Raw genomic sequence first — 21,632 nt, 5'->3', positions numbered from 1 at the left:
AAAACATGAAAAAAAAAAAATGAAATGAAGTTCGAAATGTCATCATATTTTACTAAAAAATGCAATTATTTTCCTTGTTGATAAATAATGGAACAGAAAAAAAATTCATAACATTTATGTTATTAAAATCATTTATGAACAAATTATTGCTAAGATGACTGCTTTTGGTGAAACACATTTCCATTTATGCACAATACACTATGACATCCAAATGAAATACTTTTGGTTGTGATCAAATTATTTAAATCTATTTCATTTTGAACAATTGAACTAAAGGATAGAAGGAAAGACCTCAATGATATAATTTCGAAAAAATAATTGATACATGAGATAACATCTTCACAGATTTTCCAATAACAATTTTGTAACAATTAAAATGCATGTTGTTTTTAAATTTTTATGACATTACTTCATAAATAAATTATTCAAAATTAATTTGTTTTCATATATTTTATTTATATAACATTAAAAAACAATTAAATCATCAACTTCTGATATTTGAGTTTGATATGTATTTATTTCGCTCGCATCATCTGACGTCCAAAGTGAATCTTCTGATGTTAGTATGGTTTTAATTTGTTCTTTATTTGACCGTTTTATTATATTATTTCTTTGATTAGCTAATAGCTCAACATGTACTTCAAAAGAAGGACTTTTAACAAATGTACTCGTTTTTCTTACAGATTTATGAATTATAAATCTATTTTTCCTGTTTTCTTTATGAGTTATACATGTTATTGAAAAACGACTTAATCTTCTTTGGAATTGATCAACTGAATCCATTTGAGATATTTCTGGATTACTTTGTAAAGGGTTTTTTGTTGCATTCATTATGAAAAATAATCATAAAAATTTAAATGTTATGATGAATTTCTTAGAAATAAATTAACCATGAAATAGTTTACTAAAAACCAATATTTTATTTGCTTAATATAAAATTACTTTAATATACTGTTTGTATGATAATAGAATTCAAAAGAATCATTATCATTATGGTTGAAGTCATATGTATTTTATTAAATGTTCAGTTTGTCTTTTTTTTTTTTTTTTTTTTGAAAAACATTTAACACAAATCTTCTTAAAGTAAAAATTAGAATGCAGAGTACAAACCAATATACCAAACAGTTATTAAAAATACATATTTTAATTTAAGCAAATTTGGGTTTTATCATTAATTACATTTGAATTCTTAGATGAAGAACCACTCTTCAAGACCATATACCAAATTATTTCATCCAAAATCCAAAACCTGTTTCATGGTTACGATAATTCGGTAATAATTAAAATATTTTTTAGCAACATTTATAATTCTAATGAAAACTCAAATTACTTTTATATAAAGTTTTCAATGTGCGAACTTTAGTTTTTAACACATTCAGTTTGAGAAGAATTCGGGTGATATCCCTCTTTGCATTTCGCGCATGAACTTGACCCAGAGCTATAGCTAATGGTTCCACTGGGGCATCTTTTGCATGCCGATGATGAAGTGGACCCGTATTCATCGTTGTAATAACCTGCTGGACATGCTGTGCACTTTGTAGATCCGTATTTATCGTTATAAAATCCCCTGTTGCATTGACTGCAATATGCTGATCCCGCTGATGAGCTCGCGGTTCCTGGTCCACATATTCGACATGCCGATGAAGAATTAGACCCGTATTCATCGTTGTAGTAACCTGCTGGACATGCAGTGCATTTTGTAGATCCGTATTTATCGTTATAAAATCCTTTGTTGCATTGGCTGCAATATGCTGATCCCGCTGATGAGCTCGCGGTTCCTGGTCCACATATTCGACATGCTGATGATGAAGTGGAACCATATTCATCATTGTAGTAACCTGCTGGACATGCTATGCATTTTGTAGATCCATATTCTTCATTGTAATAACCAACATTACACCGACTGCAATAGGCTGATCCCGCTGATGAGCTCGCGGTTCCTGGTCCACATATTCGACATGCTGATGAAGAATTAGACCCGTATTCATCGTTATAATAACCTGCTGGACATGCTATGCATTTTGTAGATCCATATTCTTCATTGTAATATCCTTTGTTACATCTACTGCATGATGCAGATCCCGCTGATGAGCTTGCAGTTCCTGGCTCACATATTCGACATGCTGATGATGAAGTGGAACCATATTCATCATTGTAGTAACCTGCTGGGCATGCTTTACATCTCGTGGCTCCATAATCTTCATTGTAATATCCTTTGTTGCATCGATTACATGAAGATGATCCAGAAGTAGAAGTAGCAGTACCAGGAGGGCATTTTATGCAAGTTGATGATGTGGATGAACAGTATTCACCTGGATCACACGTAGGACATTTGTTTAGTATGCCGCACCAAAGGAAGGAAAACAACAACATGATTGAATGAGTGGTTCGATATTTAAATGCTTTACAAAATCAAAAGTTCAAAAGTTGTTTATATTGAAATATTTCAATAAAATTTGTGCAAACATTCAAAATGTAATCGTTTACAGCTAAGAATTGTCCCATCAATCAAACTTTCATTTCAATTTTTCTTATTAACAAAGGATGTGACACTTCAAAAACCAACAGAACTTACACTTTTTTGGGTTATATATGCATAAATTAAGCAATATATGAGCTGTGCAAAGGCTCAAGAAAAATCTGATGGACAATTTTGAGATAACAATGTTCTTCATTCCATTAACGGTCTCTCAAGATTTACGGTTTTAGATCAAAATTCAAACAGACTTTCTTAAATACATTTTGGATTTCTTTTTCTTATTTAATGTTTTAGTTATTTCCAATATCTTTCGCATGTTTTGTGCTTTAAAAGGAGAAGAAGGGGAAGATGAAAAAAAATGGAAATTAAATAGAACAAAAAAGTTGATTCAACAACTATAATGGCCTAAACTGAAACAATATCGTTACACGGATTAAATCAGGTTTCTTTTATGTGTTTTCTCGATTGGTAAAAAACCAGTACTGATCGAGTTGATTTTGATCTTAATTTATTTTTTTTACAGGTTTTCTTTTATGCCACTTGTCACTTATTTTTATTCGAAGGCACTGCTGATTTTTTGCAATTAACTTAACCTTTTTTACCCGATCTACATTTGTGCAAAAGTTCGGGTTGTTTGGACTTAACGTTCGAACCTGTAACGTTGCCAAGTCAGCGTCTTTGAACCGGTACATTCAAATAAATTGAAACATTATCGACTTTGAAAACGGTTAACCGTTGCTTTGAAATTGAATTGTTGATAACCGCTACTATGGGAGCAGGGCAAAAACCATCCCTGCTTCGATTTCGAAGTCACAAGAAATCAATCCCTTTGTATATTCCAAAAATATAGCATAGTGAATGAAGGCCTTCGAAATTTTATGCTGAGTCATTTTAAATTTGATATAAGCGCGCACAATTTTTCAAGAAACATTTAAATGTTACAAGAAGTAACGTTTATTTCAAAAAGCTGTTTTGAGTCAATTTGTGGGAAAACCTCTGAATTCGACGAAATAACTTTTACAATTGTGTTCATGAACCAAAATCCTATCTAAAAATGTTCGTTTTGTCGTTCATCTTAGCTCATTGTCAATCAAGCCAAACCATAAGCTTAAATGTTCAGGTTAATACTTCATATGCATCTGGTAAAGGTGGCGCATATTTAAATTGGTCAAAAATTGAAAATCAAGAAATATATTATAAAGTTTTCCAACAAAGTTATGACACAGATACTGGTGATTATGATACTACCTGGAAACAAATCAGTACGTATAAATCAGGTACACGTGTTAATGTTTTAAACATCTATCCGAGTCAAACTGATGGAAATAAAGGACAGAGCTCCTCATGGGCTGGGAGTTATAACACTTATGATGTTAATTTTCAATATAAAGATGAAGAAGGATCTGATGTGTGGCATACACTCCCAAAATCAGCCTCATTAAAGATTTGGATGGAAGGAGGTATCATGATAGATAGCGATGGTTCGAGAACCACCTTCGAACCTTATGGTATTGATACTACTACAGGTGAACAACTGATTTATGTCACACCAATTTCAATTAATGAATTTGAAGAAAGAGCAAATGATGACGAATTTCTCTACAACTATAGTGTTATTGTTTTTGGAACATGGGATGCCAGTACAGGTTATGGAATTACAACAGAAACAGCTGAAGGTGCAGTTACAAGATACATCAACAAAGGGTATGGATTTTTGGCAGGACATGATTCCATCGCATATAACTTATATATTAATGGTGTTGCAACAAGTTTACTTTCAATCAGAGATCTTTTTGGAATTAAATCTCAACAAAGTGATAACTCTTATAATGGTGTAAATATTCAATATCAATTTATCTCACAACAAACTATTACAGTCGTTCGCAAAGGTTTATTAACAAATTATCCATATCAAATCGGCGATGTCGGAACTGTTCTCACAATTCCAACGACACATACAAATTATCAAGCAACTACAGGTGATGTTTGGATGACATTAGGAACTAATACAAATACACAAGCAGATAGTTCAGGTCTTCAACATAATTTCTATCTTACAACGAAAGATAACACAGCAATGATTCAAACAGGTCATAGTAATTGTGAATCGACAATCGAAGAAAGGAAAATTTTTGCGAATACTATTTATTATTTAAATCAAAGGACTTATGAAACATTTGCAGAAGATCATTCATCACAAGATTATGAATCACCAACAGTCAATCTTAAATATGATGAAAAATCATATAGAGTTAATATTAATGGTATTGATAAAGGATCGAAATACAGATTCAAAGTTCAAGCGCTTTTAAAATCTAATGATGATGTTTATGCAGAATCTGAGCCAGTTGAAGTTGATGTTACGACAGGAGTTGATCGTTATATTTACATAGTTACAAATAATCAAAGTGTTACTGTTGATGATTTAACAAATTCAACAAAAGACAATTACATTTCTTTAAATTCACAACAAATTACCAGTGGAATGAATGTCTTTGTTGCAGCAGTTGATGGAGCTGGAAATATTGGTGACATTGCAAATATAACTATTCCAATTCCAGATGCAACTCCTTCAAAATCACCATCACGATCACCAACAGAATCACCTTCACCATCACGTTCACCAACAGAATCGCCGACAAGATCACCTTCACGATCTCCATCACCATCAGCATCAGCATCTGTTTCGAAAACTCCATCATTATCTCAATCACCACATCCAACATTTTCACAATCACCTTTAATATCAACAGAAATGGAGACACAAAAACATTCATATTCATATGGAATTACATTATCAAATACTTTAACAAATTCTTTAACATTGATAAATACAATTTCAATTAATAATATATATAGTTCAATCTCAATGATTTTCACACAATTTTCCAATGATTATACATATGTTATCACTGAAATTATTTATTATGATTATACAGTTATAATGTATTCAACTTATATTTCATATTATTTCGATTTTTATTTTATGAATGTTTATGATGGTAATGACGATAAACAAAATGAAACAGGGAAAGATACGAATATATTTTTAATCATCGGAATTGTCATTGGAATAATTGTTTTTGCTGTGATAATTGTTACGATTATTATTATTATCCGACGAAATCAAAAAATTAATTATGAAGATGAAAATGATCAAGATGATGAAATTGATATTGACATTGGAAACTCAAATGAAACGAGGGAAATCAATAATTATTCTGGATTATCATTTAAAGATATTGAAGAAGACCCATTTGCAAATGATTTTAATGAACAAGCATTTGTTACACACATTTAAATTTTTATTTATAAAATAATAAAATAAAGTGGCATTTTTACTATATGCCTACTTAATAAATAAAGTGCAATAAAGTGTTTATAATATTTTTTTATTACTATATTTTGTATGAGTTGTTTTAAAACCGAGTAAAATTGAAAAAATGTCATTGTTAGGATATTTCTAACAATCATTTTTCGAAATTTGATCTGGTTTCGACCATTCTTTTTTGAGAATCTTGGAACATTTTCTCATAATTGATCAATTTTTCGATTTTGAACATTAACTTTATAATGAATAGATCTCCCTTAACTCTGAATTACAAAAAATTTTAACGATACAAATATATTCTCCATCACATTATAAATAAATCACTTTGCCTAAAAATTTGATTTAGGCCTTCATTGTTGAAAATACGAGAACAAATTTTGATATGAATCTCAGGGTTATGGTAATATGAATAAAAAACTTCAAATTACAAATATTTAAAAAATAAAAATAATGTTGCATATTTTACTACAAAAGAATAAAAAAAAATTATTTTTTTGGTTGCAAGATATTTTTGTTTGAAAAATGAGTTTATACTGACTAAAGAAATTTTTCTGACATATTTGAGATAAACAATAGAAAAATTTTAATGGTTGAATTAGGTTCCCCCACGGAAATCACCCGCATAATGAAAATAATAGTTACTGGCGAGATGCCCGACTACATAAGTAAGTCAACGCTCATACGTTTATTTGTGGAAGGATGTCGTTTCAACGAATTTTATAAAACAACAATTGGAGTTGACTTTGCGAACAAAAAAATACAAGTAAATGACAAACTAACAGTAAATGTACAATTATGGGATATTGCTAGTCAAGAACGATATGGAAATATGAGTCATGTATATTATCAAGAATCATCTGGAGCAATTATTGTTTTCGCTGTTAATCATCCAAATGAATTTGATGGCGTTGAATTGTGGAAGAAAGATATTGAGTCGAAAGTATTCACGTCAGAAGGCAAACCAGTTCCTATACTTCTAATAGGTTGTTTAAAAGGAGATATCAATGAAAATTGGAAACCAATGGAAGCAAAATATCGTAAATATAGTGAAGAAAACGGATTTGTTGGATATTTTACAGTTGATCTCAACACAGGATCAAATGTTGAAGAATCGATAACCAAACTTGTCAATTATATTTTAGAAAACAACATAGAGCCACAAATGGATCATGAACCGATTGACCTTAAAACACCATATGTGAAGCACACAAATAACACAAAACGCGAAGTTTGTCTTGTTCAATAATATATCCGATTTACCAATGAAGTATTAGTTTAATTTTGTCGGAATTTAATTTTTTTATATTTATCCATTGAATTTATAGACTTCACTCAATATTTGTCAGGAATTTTTCTATCACTATAAACATGTTTTCGGAAAAATTATATTATATTACACATAAAAATACAATCATTGAACCTTAGATATTAGAGAGGAAATGAAGCTGCTTCTATATTTATTTAAATTGTACATGTAAACAATTAAATATATTTCTAAAATTTAAAATTCGAAGACACGATGGCCGAGTGGTTAAGGCGTGGGATTAGAGTCCCCATGGGCTTGTCCCGCATCAGTTCGAATCTGGTTCGTGTCGTTTTTTTGATTTTTTTTTCATTTTTCCAAGTAAAAATCATTAAGCTTTTTTCTCTTTATATTTAAAACTCAAAAGCGCTTCCATCAGTCAATGACGAAAAAACAGATTTTTAATGAAACAAATTATTAAACGGATTTTGAAAACTAATAAAGAATTAATATAAAAAAAAGAGTCCGAAATATGGAATGTAGAAACATAAAGTCTGTTTAGAAAATTGAAAGTTCACCGCTCTTGATGCCTCCTTCGTGGAAATTAAAATCAATATTAATAGTAGGTGGCGATTCACAAAGATTTGTTTGATGTTCATCATCATCATATTTACTCACATAATATTGATCTGTTTCATCTTTAAATGGTGTTTTTGGTCTTGGAAGAATTCTTCCAATAATTGAAGGATCTTCAGTGAAGACACCGAGGAATGGTGAGGATCTGTTCTTTGTTTCTTTCTTCTGTAAGTCTTTAGCTGGTATTGGGTCACAACAAAGCCAGAGGGAATTCATCCTCGGAATGATTTACGATAGAAATTTTAATTTAAAACTTTCTATCATTTCTGAGTATAACCGAAATTATAATTCAATAGTGCTGGAACATCAACCGCCAATTGCTGTCAATTTTTCACAGAAACCAAGACGTTTGGCAGAAATCCTTCATGTAAACCATTCTATTTGGCGGTTTAGATTTTCTGCTTTTGTTTGGTTAACCAAATAAAAACTGTTTAATTCAATGTTGAAAAACGATGGTTATATGTAACCAAAATTATCTCCCACCAAAATTGTTTTTTCTGCGCCCATTTTAATCCAGAGATAATTGTTGAAAATCAATAGTATTTTTGTTTGTTTTCCTGTGTTAGCATTTTAAAATTCTGATGAATAAATATCTCCATTATATGTAATGGCAGTAATTGCATTTTTGTATACATAAATTCTTTCTAACTTACCTTTGTACGTAAGACATAATGATTTCTTTTCAGGATAAAATGCTTCTGAAGAAAACACGTGACCATTTGTATCAGCCATTAGAAGAAAGTCAATTCCTTTATGTGCGAAAGTACAAACTTTATCTATTTCGAAGTCAAACTTCACCTTTCTAATTAAGAATCCGTTAATTGTTGTTAATACAATTTCTTTTTGTAAACAAATGACAATTATTCCCAAAGCCTTTGTAATTTGTATTGTCAAAGGTATATCATCCAAGTCGATATAATTTATGAACTTTGCCTTGTGAATCGAATAAATTGAAACTCTACATCCTGATGTTCCGCAGACGACCGTTGAGTACCTATCAGAAAAAGTTATTGCCGATAAATTGTCGGTCAGCGTTGAAAATTGAGAGTACGGCTCCTCAAACGAATTATTGAAAAAGATTTTGACTTCACCAGTCTTTGATGCAGAAAGGAAGAAGTTTCCGTCTTCCATTAGAAAGTCAATATTACTAATTGAAGACTTATATTCTTTTCCTTGTTGTGTCATGTCGTATAACTTTCTATTCTTATCTGATATGACTAACAATCTTTTATTTGAGCAACATAAAACATTTGTACAAGATTTAGGTATATAATCAATTTGGAATTTTGTATTTAAATCTTTGTTAAATGTAATTTTAGAGATGTTATTACTTAAGTCCATAAATATGACGAAAACATTTTGTACATTATGAAAGAAATACGCATCTTTTATAGGTTCTCCGATTCTATATTTCTTCCAATTAAATGTAACATCAGAAGTATCTCTTAGTTGTAAAGAATTTGATGTTAATGCCACGTTATTTGAAGTTTTGTTTGTGACAACGAAATTGGTTTCGATCCATTTAATAATGTTTTCATTATTTTCTTCAATTAATTTACGATTTGAATATATAAATTCGTAAATTGAACCAAATGAATTGTCAACACTTAAATCTGAAACTTCATTATCATTTAATGACATGAAAGCTTCAGGAAATGAATAAAACTCTGGTATCGATTGCGTTTTAATTTCATTTGCGTCGATTTTATTATAAAGTTCATTAATCGAACTTAAAATTGTTTTATTTTGTTTCCGTAATAAAGAAAATGGTGAAATTCTTCCTAAATAATAATATAAATCTTTTTGATCAATTTGTTTATCATTCTTAGTTAACATTATTTGGTTGTCTTTATTAATCCATGGAAACACATAATAATTATTAATATTATTAAAACTTCTTCCTGAAAATTGATTTAATAATAAAATTAATTGGAAATTAGTAAGCTTGCCTTGATTATATTTCTTAACAATATGTTGTGATTCAAAGAACTTTAAATAATTTGTATCTTTTTGGAAACATTGAATATTAATAAATTTGAGACTTGTCAAATTTGAAATAGTTTCGATCATAGCCGAAACCGTTCCGAAATCAATGAGAATTGATCGTCCGTCGATTAAAATGAATTCAATTAAAGTGATATCTTTTGAATTCAAATTTTTCTTAATGAAAATATATTTAACGTACGCCGGCAGAATTTTGAGAACTTTATTTTTGTAATCCATATTAATTAAATCATTAAATATCATAAAATTACATTCGATTTCTTCATTAATTTTAATTAATGTACATTTAACTTTATATGATTTACCTTTGAATTTCTTTTGATTTTGTTTTAATATAATTTTTTGTTTCTTAAAGTTAACGAAACGTTTAAGTTTAAACAAATTAACATTTGATCTCTTTAAAGAAGTTGAATTAAATTTCCAAAATGTGTTTTGATATGCGAAATATTTTAATATTTTTCCCCAATGATTCTTTTGCATAACGTATAAACTATTTTTATATTGTTTTAAAGGTGTTTGAGGATTTGTAATTTTTATCGTCTTCACTTCATTTTTAATAATATAATTTTCTAATTCGATTGATACTAAAGAAAGTTTATTTTCTACGTCTTCAATCATTGGATTAATAATTTCTTTTATGCCATAACTCTTTAATTTCAATGAAAATATGTCGGGATATTTAGTTTCGCCTATTGAATATTTTACACATTCTAATATGAAATCATTAAATTGTTGACTATTTTGTAATGTAGGTAATAAAGAACGCATTAATGTTAACAAAGTATTTTCGTTTTGACTAATTACTTCAGGCCGAGATAATTGAAAGGTATACTTTATCGTCTTACTTTTTTGTATGACATTCAAAATATTGCCCAGTGAAAAAGTTGTTGAAATTTCTTCTTCTTTTTCATAAGGAAAAGGTGAATTAATAAATAATTCTTTTAAAGCCTTTGAATGATGATAAGGCTTTAAGAACATAGCTCTAAAACATAACAATAACAAAGCGTTATTAAATTTATATTTTCTAATTAATAATTGTTCGATGATAATTTTAATGAATAAAATATTTAAATCAGAATAATTAAACATTTCTAATATAGTCATAGCTTTATCGATCATTTTAATACCTATTTCAACTTTTGATTCTAATTCTAATATTTGTATAATTAATTGTGACAAGAAATAATAAATATTCTTTTGATTCTTTTCATTAGTTTGGCCTGCAAATAATAAAGGACATAACATCCATAATTCATTCTTAATTAATTCGGGTATAACTTCTTTATTTTTACATAACTTTAATAATGTATTTGATAATTGATCTTGTACAGATTCATCTGATTTACTAAACAAGATTAAACTTAAAGAGATTAAACCTGGAAAACTTTTATGTTGTTCAAAGAACTTACTTAAATTATAAGAATCTTGATGATACATTAAAAACAAAACATATTGTTCAAAATATTTCGTGTCTTTAAAACATGGTAATATTAAATGTGTATAATTTTGATTAATAGCATAATAACATGAAAATAAGATTTGAATCGTTTGATCATTTGGTGGACAAATTTGGAATAAATATGGAAATATTGAAATGATCTTAAATACAAATTGTTCATTATTACATCCGTCAAGTTGTTGAATGATAATTTGTAATTCTTCTTGTGTTAATAACTTTTGTGCTCGTGATGTAATAATTTCAATGAATTCACTTGTCAATATTTCATTATCCATAAAATAGATACAAAACTCTGGAAATATAATTGGGAAGAATTTAGGTGATAATGTATAACTTGTACAATTCTCAAAGACAATGTTCTTATAATGTTTAAAGATTCGATTAATGTTTGGTGATTTATACCAAAGTTCGAAATTAACAATTAAATTATTTAAGACATCGAACATTTCATTTTCTGATTTAGTTAATTCTAATAATGAATAAAACTTTAAATATATATTATACGTAAAACATTTCGGATCATTTTGTTTTAAGAAAAATGGAAACAAATAAATATATTTAAAGATTCGATCTCCAAATATAATAACAAATGAATCAATTATCATTTCGATTTGACTTTGATTACATATATCAAAGAAGAACAAAATAGGTAAATAATAATTAACAGAATAATTATTCTTAAATAATTCATAAATGTTTGGTATTATATAATTTGAATTTGTTAAATCTTTCTTATATAATAATACTGTTAAATCATTAGGAATAATAAAATTAAAACCACTTTGATATATAGAATCCATTTGAAGCTTTTCAAGCTCTGATAAGATTATAGCTATAGATCGTAATTGGAATGAAGATCGTGATATAATTTCAGGATAATCTTCATTATTTTCTTTACCAATTACAATTTTACAATTCGTATTCATATTATAATTTATAATTATTTCACTTCGTCGAATTAAATCAGAGTTAATTCGTGATGCTATAAATAATCGACCATTTTCTGATTTTAATGTAAATGTTATCATAGTAAATGTTCCTAAACTAATGTTTTCATTTAAAATGAAATCTTCAAAATGTGTAGAATCTGCATAAAGTCTTAAGAAGAATGAAGAACGTTGAATATAAGCTTCAATTAAATCATTCGAATTCGATTTAATTGTAAATATTATTAATCGTGTATTAATTTGTCGTGAGAAATATTGATCAATATATATCCAAAAACATGAAGAAAATCCGGATAATAATTTTTGGAATTGAATATTAGTTTCAGTATCGATACTTTGACTCATTAATAATGAGAAATAAATCATTTTATTATTATTATAAGATGCAAAATTTGCTAATAAATTACTTAATAATTCAAATGATAAATCATTAAATTTATAATTCGATTTATTCTTTATTGTATTTTCATCAAATTCAAATTGTGATTTATCAATTAAATGTGGACAAATGATTTCCATAATTTTATTTGCAACTATAAAAGAACTTTGTATTGTTGATATTTTAATGAATAAAGGATATATTAATTTATGTATTATATTCTTTTGATTTATATTATTAAATGGAAGTTTATGAAACACAAAATTATTCGGAAAATTATTCAAAAATTCTAATAATAATAAATCAATATTCCCATAATGTAAATTAATGATATTACTTAATGAGAAACAACATAAATTAAATAAACAATTTAATATTTTCTCAAGTTTATTATGTGATGAATAAACAGCTATAACAAACTCAATGATATTTGGATTTTGTATTAAAAATGATGACTTAAAATTAACAGATGTACTTTTAGCTATTAAATCAATTAAATTTGTTTGAATTGTTTTATTTAATTTTACTTCATTTAATATTTCAATTAATTTAATTAAATATGAACTTTCTAATTTAAAATGAAACAAAAAGATATAAATATTAACACCGAATTTTAATAAATTCGTAATTAATTCTAAATTAATAATATTTAATGGTAATACATTAATAATCGTTTTAAACACTTTAGAACAACATAATGTTAAACGTGGATCTAATAAAACACAATCATTTAAACATTTTATAATTCCAATATAAACTAAATTAGAATTATCTTTTGTAGATATTGTTCGAACTGTTGATTCAATGAAATCAATTGCTGGATTCGATTCATAAGAATTCGAATTTATTAATATTTCTTTTAATTGTGATAATATACTATTACGAAATTGTTTTTCGAAAAATGCCGATAAAAACGAAATAGTAAAAAATGGTAATTGAAATGTATTTAATGTGAATGATTTATATTGTAAAAATGTTAATACTAAGTTAAAGATTTTCGATCTTGCACTTAAAGCATTCGATTTATATTCATTATTAATTATTTTATATAAGTTTCGACATTTAAAATCAACTTCCATTAATATACAAAATATTTCTTCGTTTTGAAATATAGTAATATCAGGAACTAAACTAATTGATTTTTGTATTCTAAAAAGTATTTCACAAAACAAAAATGGATTATTTGCAAATTTCTCAAAAACTATTAATATTTGTTTCGAACATAATTTACATATTATATCAATAATTTCTTTTCTTAAAAAGTTCAAATTATTTGATAATTTTGTATTAAAGATGGTTAAATTAGGATCAAAAATGTTTTTGTTAAGTAAAGTATTTATATCATTTTTAGTTAAACTTAAATCGCCTAAATTTAAATCTACAAAATATAAATAAATAACAAATAATGAAATAGAAAAATCATTATCAATCAGTTTGTCAAACTCTTCATAAAATGATTGTATATATTCTTTCCGTGTATTATTAAACGCTAAAAGTAATATATGTATCGAATTCTTAACTTCATCGCCGATGAAATCAATAAGTTGTAAATTGTTTTCGGGGATATCACAATATGCAATTTCATCTTCATAACTAAATACATCAATGCAACATGTCGTATCTTTTTCTTTAAATTCCGAATATGGGAAATTAATCGGTTTTTCGATTTCGATTGGCTTGTCATTATTAAACTTACTGATGACTAATGGTAATTTGCCATAAATAAACTCAATATTCGAACTATATTTCACTTTTGATATCGATGCTATCGTTGCAAAGATATCATACTCTAAATTAAACATTCTGCTGGTTAATATGGGCATTAATAACTCTTCGTTACACGTAGTATCAAAGATTTCTTGGATGAACGAAAAGAAATCATGCGAATATTCAATTTTGTTAATGGAAAAAATACAAAATAAGACATCAACTACAAATTGATAGACAGTAGAATCCTTTTGGTGGTTCTTATGGAGGTATTTGTAGATTGATGAAAAAAATAATTCATTTAATGAAAGTGGTGATTTGGTTATAACCAAATGTGAGATGGTAAAAAAGAAGTAATCGACTTTGTCTGCATTGGAATTGGTATATATCTTAGAAAGTGCTGAAAATAAAATATCAATTTCATTCGAAAAATCACATTTAAAATTATGCGAATAAAATGCAATGGCATTCTCATATACAAACATGTTAGCTTTCTGTTGGTTTTCGATTTTGGAATCAAGGAAATTTTTCAATATTTTGGGATAAAATATAAAATAAGGTGAAACAAAGGTAAGGATTTCTGGTATTTGTGCTTTTGGGTTGTTTTGAAGTTTATTTGAAATGTCGTTGATATCTTCTTTCTTGATCACAGGATATTCAATTGAAGAAACGATTTTATCAAACTCCGTGCTTGTTTGGAAGAACATTTGCTTGCTTGTAAATTCATCAAGTGTACTAATCAATTGACTCATTTTAAGTTTGGAAGAAGTTGATGCCGATTATTTCTGTTGGTTAACCGAAATTTGACAGCAGATTTGATGAGTTGGTAAATAAAGTTTTTAAAAAGTCCGATTTGTATCATCTGAACACAAAGCCATTATCGAAAAAAAAAGCATTTTTTTATATATTTTTATTGAGTTCATCTAAAACTCCTTGAAATGTAGTTAGTGAGTGAATCCAATTTATCATTAAGTAAACTAACGATTTCATCATGACCATTTTCTTCTGCAATTGATAATGCTGATTTAAATTGTTGGAATAAATTCCAAGCATTATATAGAAATTTCATAAAAATTAAAATAACTTCAAATCAAAAAATTAATCATCTTCAACAGTTAGATCAATGCCTTCTTGCTCAATAAGTAACCTAACAGTATCAACATGTCCACTATAGGATGCCCACATCAGAGCAGTTTGAAAAAAATTAAGCAAATTCCAAATTCAATAAATAAACATAAAATCATTAAAATAAATAATAAATAAAATGAACAAATATCAACTGCATTAATGTCAATTAATTTCTGTTGAAGTAAGATTTGTATAACATCGTTGTGTCCAAAGATACAAGCATACATTAAAGGTGTTTTAAATATGATAAACAAATTCCAAATGATAAATGAATACACCAAATCATTGAAAAAAACTAAGTCATGAAAATCAACTTCGACTGTATCCATCTTAAGGAGTAATTTGAGGACTTCAGCTTGACCACCCTTACATGCATATGTAATTGCTGTCCATAATAATTTTAATAAACACCATAATTTGGAATGAAACTAAAAGCTTTTGAAATAAACAACTTAAATGATAAATGAATATTCTTTGCATTTACATCGATGCTTTCTTGTTCGAGAAGGATTTTTACGACTTCGATATGTCCTTTTTCGGAAGCAAGCATAAGGGCAGTCTGAAAAAAATCGAAAAAACGCCAAATGATATAATGAAACATTAAATTTTCAAAATAAATTTTGAATTAATAAAATAAATATCCTTTGAATTGATATCATACTTAAGGAGTGACTTAAGGACTAGGACATTGTTATTTATTGCTGCCCATCTAATTCCTTCACCAGGTTCATCTGAGTTCATTGTCCTTTAAAAAATGAGATGATGAATTTGTCAAAATATATATATATTCAGATTGAATGTTATCTTTTATTGAATGACATTGTTATTATATATTTTGACAAAAATGTAAAAAGTAACAAAAATTGTCAAAATTATAGTGGCAAATTATAGAAAACGGTTCTTATTGAATTAAGCGTGACGCAAAAAGTCGTATAATCTGCCGATCAAATCCCAATCTGAAAACGTGTCATTGGCCCAAAATAACTTAAATTAAAAGAGAGACTTATTCAAACTATTCATCGGTGTGATAGAGAATTTTTCAAGCAGGAAATGTTCATTTTTTTTAAACCTAAAATAACTAATCCAATCACAAAGAGGATCAATAGCAGCACTACAAATAATGGCAACAACACATGTTAAAGTAATAGTGTTTGTGATTGACATCACTTGGAATAGATTTTACAATTATGGATTATGTGTTATGAATGTATATGATTTCCGAAGTAATACTTTAATGTGAATGTTAGTTTTGGATTACAAAATTATTTTATTGTACTTGCAATGTACTAAATCACTCCCAGCATATATGTGAAATTTGTTGTAAACGAATATATTGAGAAATGTATAAAAAAATATTTTCTATTCTCTTATGTACTTATTGTACAATATTTTCAATCAAATAAATATATTATTGTGTTGCCAAGTTTTTTCTTTTTATCATATTTTCCATGCTAAGTAATATGAATAAGAATAATTCCTTCCAATAGTTATTTTTTATTAATGGCCCAAAGTGAATTTTTAATTACAACTCATCCATTTCCAATAGACTTGTCACCAATTTCTTACCATTTACGAATTTATCCACGTAATTATCGAACTCATCTGGGTTTATATAATCAGACTTCATGCAGCTGTACAGATTCCACGCGTTATTTGCATTTCTCATCAGCACAGCCATTATTAAAATCGATTTTCCTCCAGGCGGCACGCAATTCAACAATTCATATCCATCTTTCACGTCCAAAACTCTTATCGATAATCCAGAAGCGTCGTCGAACTTGATCACGTAATCGATATTTATATTTGTTTGCAAATAAATCGGAATTATTTCTGATTCATATTTTAATTTTTCCAAATCAATGGAAATTATTTGTTGAAAATCTCCGAACGTATTCGAAAAGACAATTGATTCATTATCATTTTTCATATTTTCATTACAAATGTTATCGATTTCAACAAATTTCTTGTCTTTCTGTTGATATACTTTGCAACGTAAAGAAGGAGAACAATATCCAACGCGCTGAACAATAAAATCAATTTTTTTGGGGATTTCCACTCGATGTATTTGACATGCTTTGATTAAACTCATTGGAGAATTGGGCAACATTTCTATTCGTAATGAATACCTTTTATTCGATGAATAATATGAACAAACTTGATGAAGAAGTTCGTCAATAGTTTGATATGGTTGAAATTGAAGTTCTTCGAATTTGTTTATGTTACTATTTTTGAAATAATGTATAGAAAGTGGGGAAACTTGGTGTTGATTCGCATTCGCTCGAATTGTACATGTTCGTATGAGTTTGTACTGATCAGAATTCTTAAGTTTCTTTGTCTTATTGCGTTGTTTACGCTCGATTGGTGCGCAGAGAAAATTAAGTGTAACTTCACCAGAATAATTTTTTGTTGTTGCAACAAAAAATAATATAAATTCGTCAGTGAAAATATGTGAACCGAATTTGTTGATGTTGAAGCGAAATACATCTGTGAATCCAGAGGGTCCAATGTGAGGATTTTGCATGGATTTAGACGACTTATAAAAGCTATAGCCATTTATTACCGGATAACATGAAAGAGTACTTGAAAATTCTATAATATATGCATCGAGGAAAATCGAAGAATTGCTTGAATCAGTTGGTGAGTATGTAATATACGTATAAATGTTTTTGTAGCTCTTGTAATTTGGATCAGTAGGAAAGTTTGTGGATGGTAAGTGTTGGTGGTCCTTTAGTTGTTTGTGATGTCTCTACTGGTAAAGTAAGAACTTTATTACAGCATTCAGGTGTAAGCTTAATCTTGGCATTATCAAGATAATCATCTGATTTGAAAGCATCATGATCATAAAGTTTGAACTCCAAACAACTGGATAAAACAAAAGGTATTCGAAAAGGTTTGGAAAATTTTGAATCCCAAACTGGATCTAAGGTCTTGTTTTGAACTTTAGTTTTTTTGAAAAATATTTTGTCGTCGCGGGGTGATAACGGAATTTCGTCAGACCATATCTCTACGTATGGATCAGAGTACCCATTTGAATCAGCGCTTGGAAGGTTACATGCTGAAGAAACATAAACTTCAAGCATCAAACAATACAAAAAAATTAACTTCAAAATTTGAAAGATTTATGATACTTTTGACTAACAAGTGGCAAAATGAATATTTCAATTGGATTCACACAATTATGTAACCCAAAATTTGTAACAAATTGAATATACCGAATACAAAATTGTTAAATGATTACAAATGGATAGAAGATAAGGTTGTGCTTCCATGGAAGAAAAATAGTCAGCAGAAACGAATAGCGACGCATGCAAACTACTACTTCACTGTGAGATTAAGTTTAGTGATCTTTTAACAAATTTATGAACTGATCTTGAGAATACTCATATGTTGGCTGGCTAGTTATAACTAAAAAACAAAATTGTAATTGCTTAAATATCGTTTCGATAGGAGATAGTAATATTCATTGAATATGATTTTGAACTTCAATTATCAAAACATTTCATTAAATATTAAAAAAATCGAAAATCATATTTTTATTATAAGAAATATTATTGCAAAAATGAAATTGATACAATCGGATGATTAGCCTTTGTCGGCGGATTTATTTTAACCAAATTTGGTAACTCATATTTCATTTTTCCAGCATCATTTGGTTTTGTTTCCTTTTTTACATCCTCAAATAATAACGAAAATCTTTTTGGTATTTTAGGTGAAGACTTGCTTCTACTCATTCCTTCATTTAGTGTGGATACATTAGGCTTTGGTGGGATAAAGACACATGAATGTGACTCCCTTTGAATTTGCTCCAAATACTTAAAATCGTCAATAGATAATGAGGTTGGACAAAATTGTGCTAGTCGGCGTGCTACGAGGAGGGAGTCGAGAACTTTTTGCTCCATCAGTGTTGGAGTGAAGTAACATTTGAGTGTGATCGTTGCTCAGAAATTTCAATTCGGAGAAGTTATTTTTGTGTGCAAAATTTTAGTCACTTTTTTAACAAACCTGCTCGACCAATAAATAAAATTTTATTTCTTCTCCTTTCAAATCTTTGTTTTAAGCAAAAATTATCAATATTATAAGATATTAGGAAATAAAAATATATGAATTTGTGAGTGTAATATGAAGCATTAAGTTTTATAAATTTGCATGTCACGAAATCTTTTAAACAATTTATAACTCTGAAATCATGAAATTCTTGATTAAGTATGTAGAAACATTTAACGAAGAATAATATTTATGGGAAAATAATGAAGGAATAATATAAAATATTTGTGTCCTTCATCTTCATGTGATTTAATAAGCATTTTAATTTTGAAAGAAAGAAACAATGTATGTAGTGATGGAATATCAGTTACGCAGTTGTTCGTTATGTTTTCATTAGATAGAATATTTATCAAAAAGTGACAGTTCAATTTTATGAACTGATGAAAGATGTTCATGCAAAATTTTCTCCTATTATTGACCTTTTAAATTGGATTATATCGATGAATGAATCTAATTTTGAAAGCATTCAAGAAAGGATTTTAGATTCAAGTTTTATGCAAGATCAATCAAGTTTTAATCAAATTACAAGAGCGATGTTTAATGCAATGCATTTTAGGTCAGATGTTGCTATTTATAATTCTAAATTATGTTTATTTATAAAAAAATCTAATTTAGAACCCCCGAATTTTTTTATAAAAAAACTTTCAAATTCCACAAATATCACACAAAATCATATGCTCTTTTTTCGTAAGTGTGTTGATAATAATGTTTTTACATTAGATCAAATATTAAATGCTATTACTCATTTTTTTCTTGAGCTAAATTCAAATTCACAACTTTTTTATGATCAATTAAAAATTCGCTTTTTTTGGTTTTTATATGAATTAAAGATTTATAGAAAAGACATTTATAAGGAAATTCTTATATTTTTTCGGCGCTTTGAATGTTATGAAGATATTAATTGCGTTAAATTATTTTTAGCATCTGAAAACTTTCAAATGTTCAATAAATTACTTCAACAAGAATATATAGAAAACACTTTAGCATATTATATATCAAAAGATGATATTGAAACATTTCAAGAGAAGTTTATTGATATTAATAGTACTATTCCAATACTTCCATTAAATCATACGTTTTCTGTTATTCAACATCCGACATTACTTCAATTTGCTTCTTTTTATTCATCGATTCGATGTCTAAAATTTATGTTACTTAATAATGCTTTGATAAATAAAGATACTGAGTTTGGATCTATAAAACATCTTGAAATAGAACAAAATTTTATAAATGTTTCTTCTGATGAATCAGAAGATGAAGAAAATGTTCAATTGGAATTAAAAAATGATGATTTTCCATCATTACAAAAATTAATAAAATTAAAACATGTCGGCGATTATGCAATTGCTGGTGGAAACATTGAAACTATAACTTTATTAAATCAAAATAAAGTTGATTTTGAAAGATGTTTAAAAATTGCAATTGCTTTTTTTCGTAATGATTTATTCGAATGGATTATGGATAATTTTATTCAAGGTCCAATCAAAAAAATATCGAAAATTTTGTATATTTCTATAGTTGTAGGAAATATAGAAATTGTTGAGTTTTTACAGAAAAAAATTCCACGAGTTTTAAGTATTGCATATGTTTATTTTATCTAAATTTAAAGTTCAATTTTTTCTTTTGATATTTTCCCAATTCATACAGCAATTCATTTTAGACAAAAAGAAATTGTTGATTTCATTCTAATTAAATCGAGTAAATCTTTGTTTTTGAAAAATCCTTTTAATCAAACTCCATTAATACAAGCGATTGATGAAAAATCATCAAAACTTGTTAAAACTATTATTGATAAACAAGAATCAAATGATTTTATGTCACAAAATAATTTTAATGATATGAATCCATTACATTATGCATGTTGTTATGGTAATACTAAAATTGTTTTATTATTACTTGAGAAAGATATTTCTTTACTTGATAATAAATATAAAAATACTCCATTAATATGTTCGATTAAATATTCTCAAACGAAAATCTTTGATTATTTAATATCTGATGATAGAATTGATATAAATATTATAACACCTAAAGGTATAACTGCACCACATACTTGTATTAAATATGATAAAGTTGAAATGTTTCAAAAGTTATTAAATACTGGAAAACTTAACTTAAATTTAATTGATGGAAATGGTTATCCTTTTTTACATTATTCCATTTATAGAAATGCACAAAATTTTATTAAAATGTTAATACCTTTATCATGGATAGATATAAATTTGCAAGCTAAAAATGGCGAATATTTATTACATGTAGCAGTGAAATCAAAATG

General features: G+C 27.5%; 5 protein-coding genes across 5 annotated transcripts; 2 read left to right on the top strand and 3 right to left on the bottom strand.

Annotated features, from left to right (window-relative positions):
• Window positions 1-1,359: 1,359 nt before the first annotated feature.
• On the bottom strand, window positions 1,360-2,373 carry GO595_003760 (GCC2 and GCC3 domain containing protein; the record flags this gene model as incomplete). Its single annotated transcript, XM_067916816.1, has 1 exon — window positions 1,360-2,373. The coding sequence occupies one exon, from the start codon at window positions 2,371-2,373 to the stop codon at window positions 1,360-1,362; it is 1,014 nt and encodes a 337-aa protein (XP_067776047.1).
• Window positions 2,374-3,533: 1,160 nt separating this feature from the next.
• GO595_003759 (DUF5057 domain-containing protein) lies at window positions 3,534-5,780 on the top strand (the record flags this gene model as incomplete). The annotated part of the gene is made up of 1 exon (XM_067916815.1): window positions 3,534-5,780. The coding sequence occupies one exon, from the start codon at window positions 3,534-3,536 to the stop codon at window positions 5,778-5,780; it is 2,247 nt and encodes a 748-aa protein (XP_067776046.1).
• Window positions 5,781-6,396: 616 nt separating this feature from the next.
• On the top strand, window positions 6,397-7,056 carry GO595_003758 (Ras family protein; the record flags this gene model as incomplete). The annotated part of the gene is made up of 1 exon (XM_067916814.1): window positions 6,397-7,056. The coding sequence occupies one exon, from the start codon at window positions 6,397-6,399 to the stop codon at window positions 7,054-7,056; it is 660 nt and encodes a 219-aa protein (XP_067776045.1).
• Window positions 7,057-8,259: 1,203 nt separating this feature from the next.
• On the bottom strand, window positions 8,260-8,820 carry GO595_003757 (Beige/BEACH domain containing protein; the record flags this gene model as incomplete). Its single annotated transcript, XM_067916813.1, has 1 exon — window positions 8,260-8,820. One exon carries the CDS (start codon window positions 8,818-8,820, stop codon window positions 8,260-8,262), a length of 561 nt encoding a protein of 186 aa, XP_067776044.1.
• A 9,180-nt stretch (window positions 8,821-18,000) lies between these two features.
• On the bottom strand, window positions 18,001-18,393 carry GO595_003756 (C2 domain containing protein; the record flags this gene model as incomplete). Its single annotated transcript, XM_067916812.1, has 1 exon — window positions 18,001-18,393. The coding sequence occupies one exon, from the start codon at window positions 18,391-18,393 to the stop codon at window positions 18,001-18,003; it is 393 nt and encodes a 130-aa protein (XP_067776043.1).
• Window positions 18,394-21,632: the final 3,239 nt, after the last annotated feature.

The sequence above is a fragment of the Histomonas meleagridis genome (genome assembly GCF_020186115.1).
Source record: "Histomonas meleagridis strain 2922-C6/04-10x chromosome Unknown contig_23, whole genome shotgun sequence".
Lineage (NCBI taxonomy): Eukaryota > Parabasalia > Tritrichomonadida > Dientamoebidae > Histomonas > Histomonas meleagridis.
Note: the sequence above shows the minus strand (reverse complement) of the source record. Positions and strands in the feature narration are given on the sequence as shown.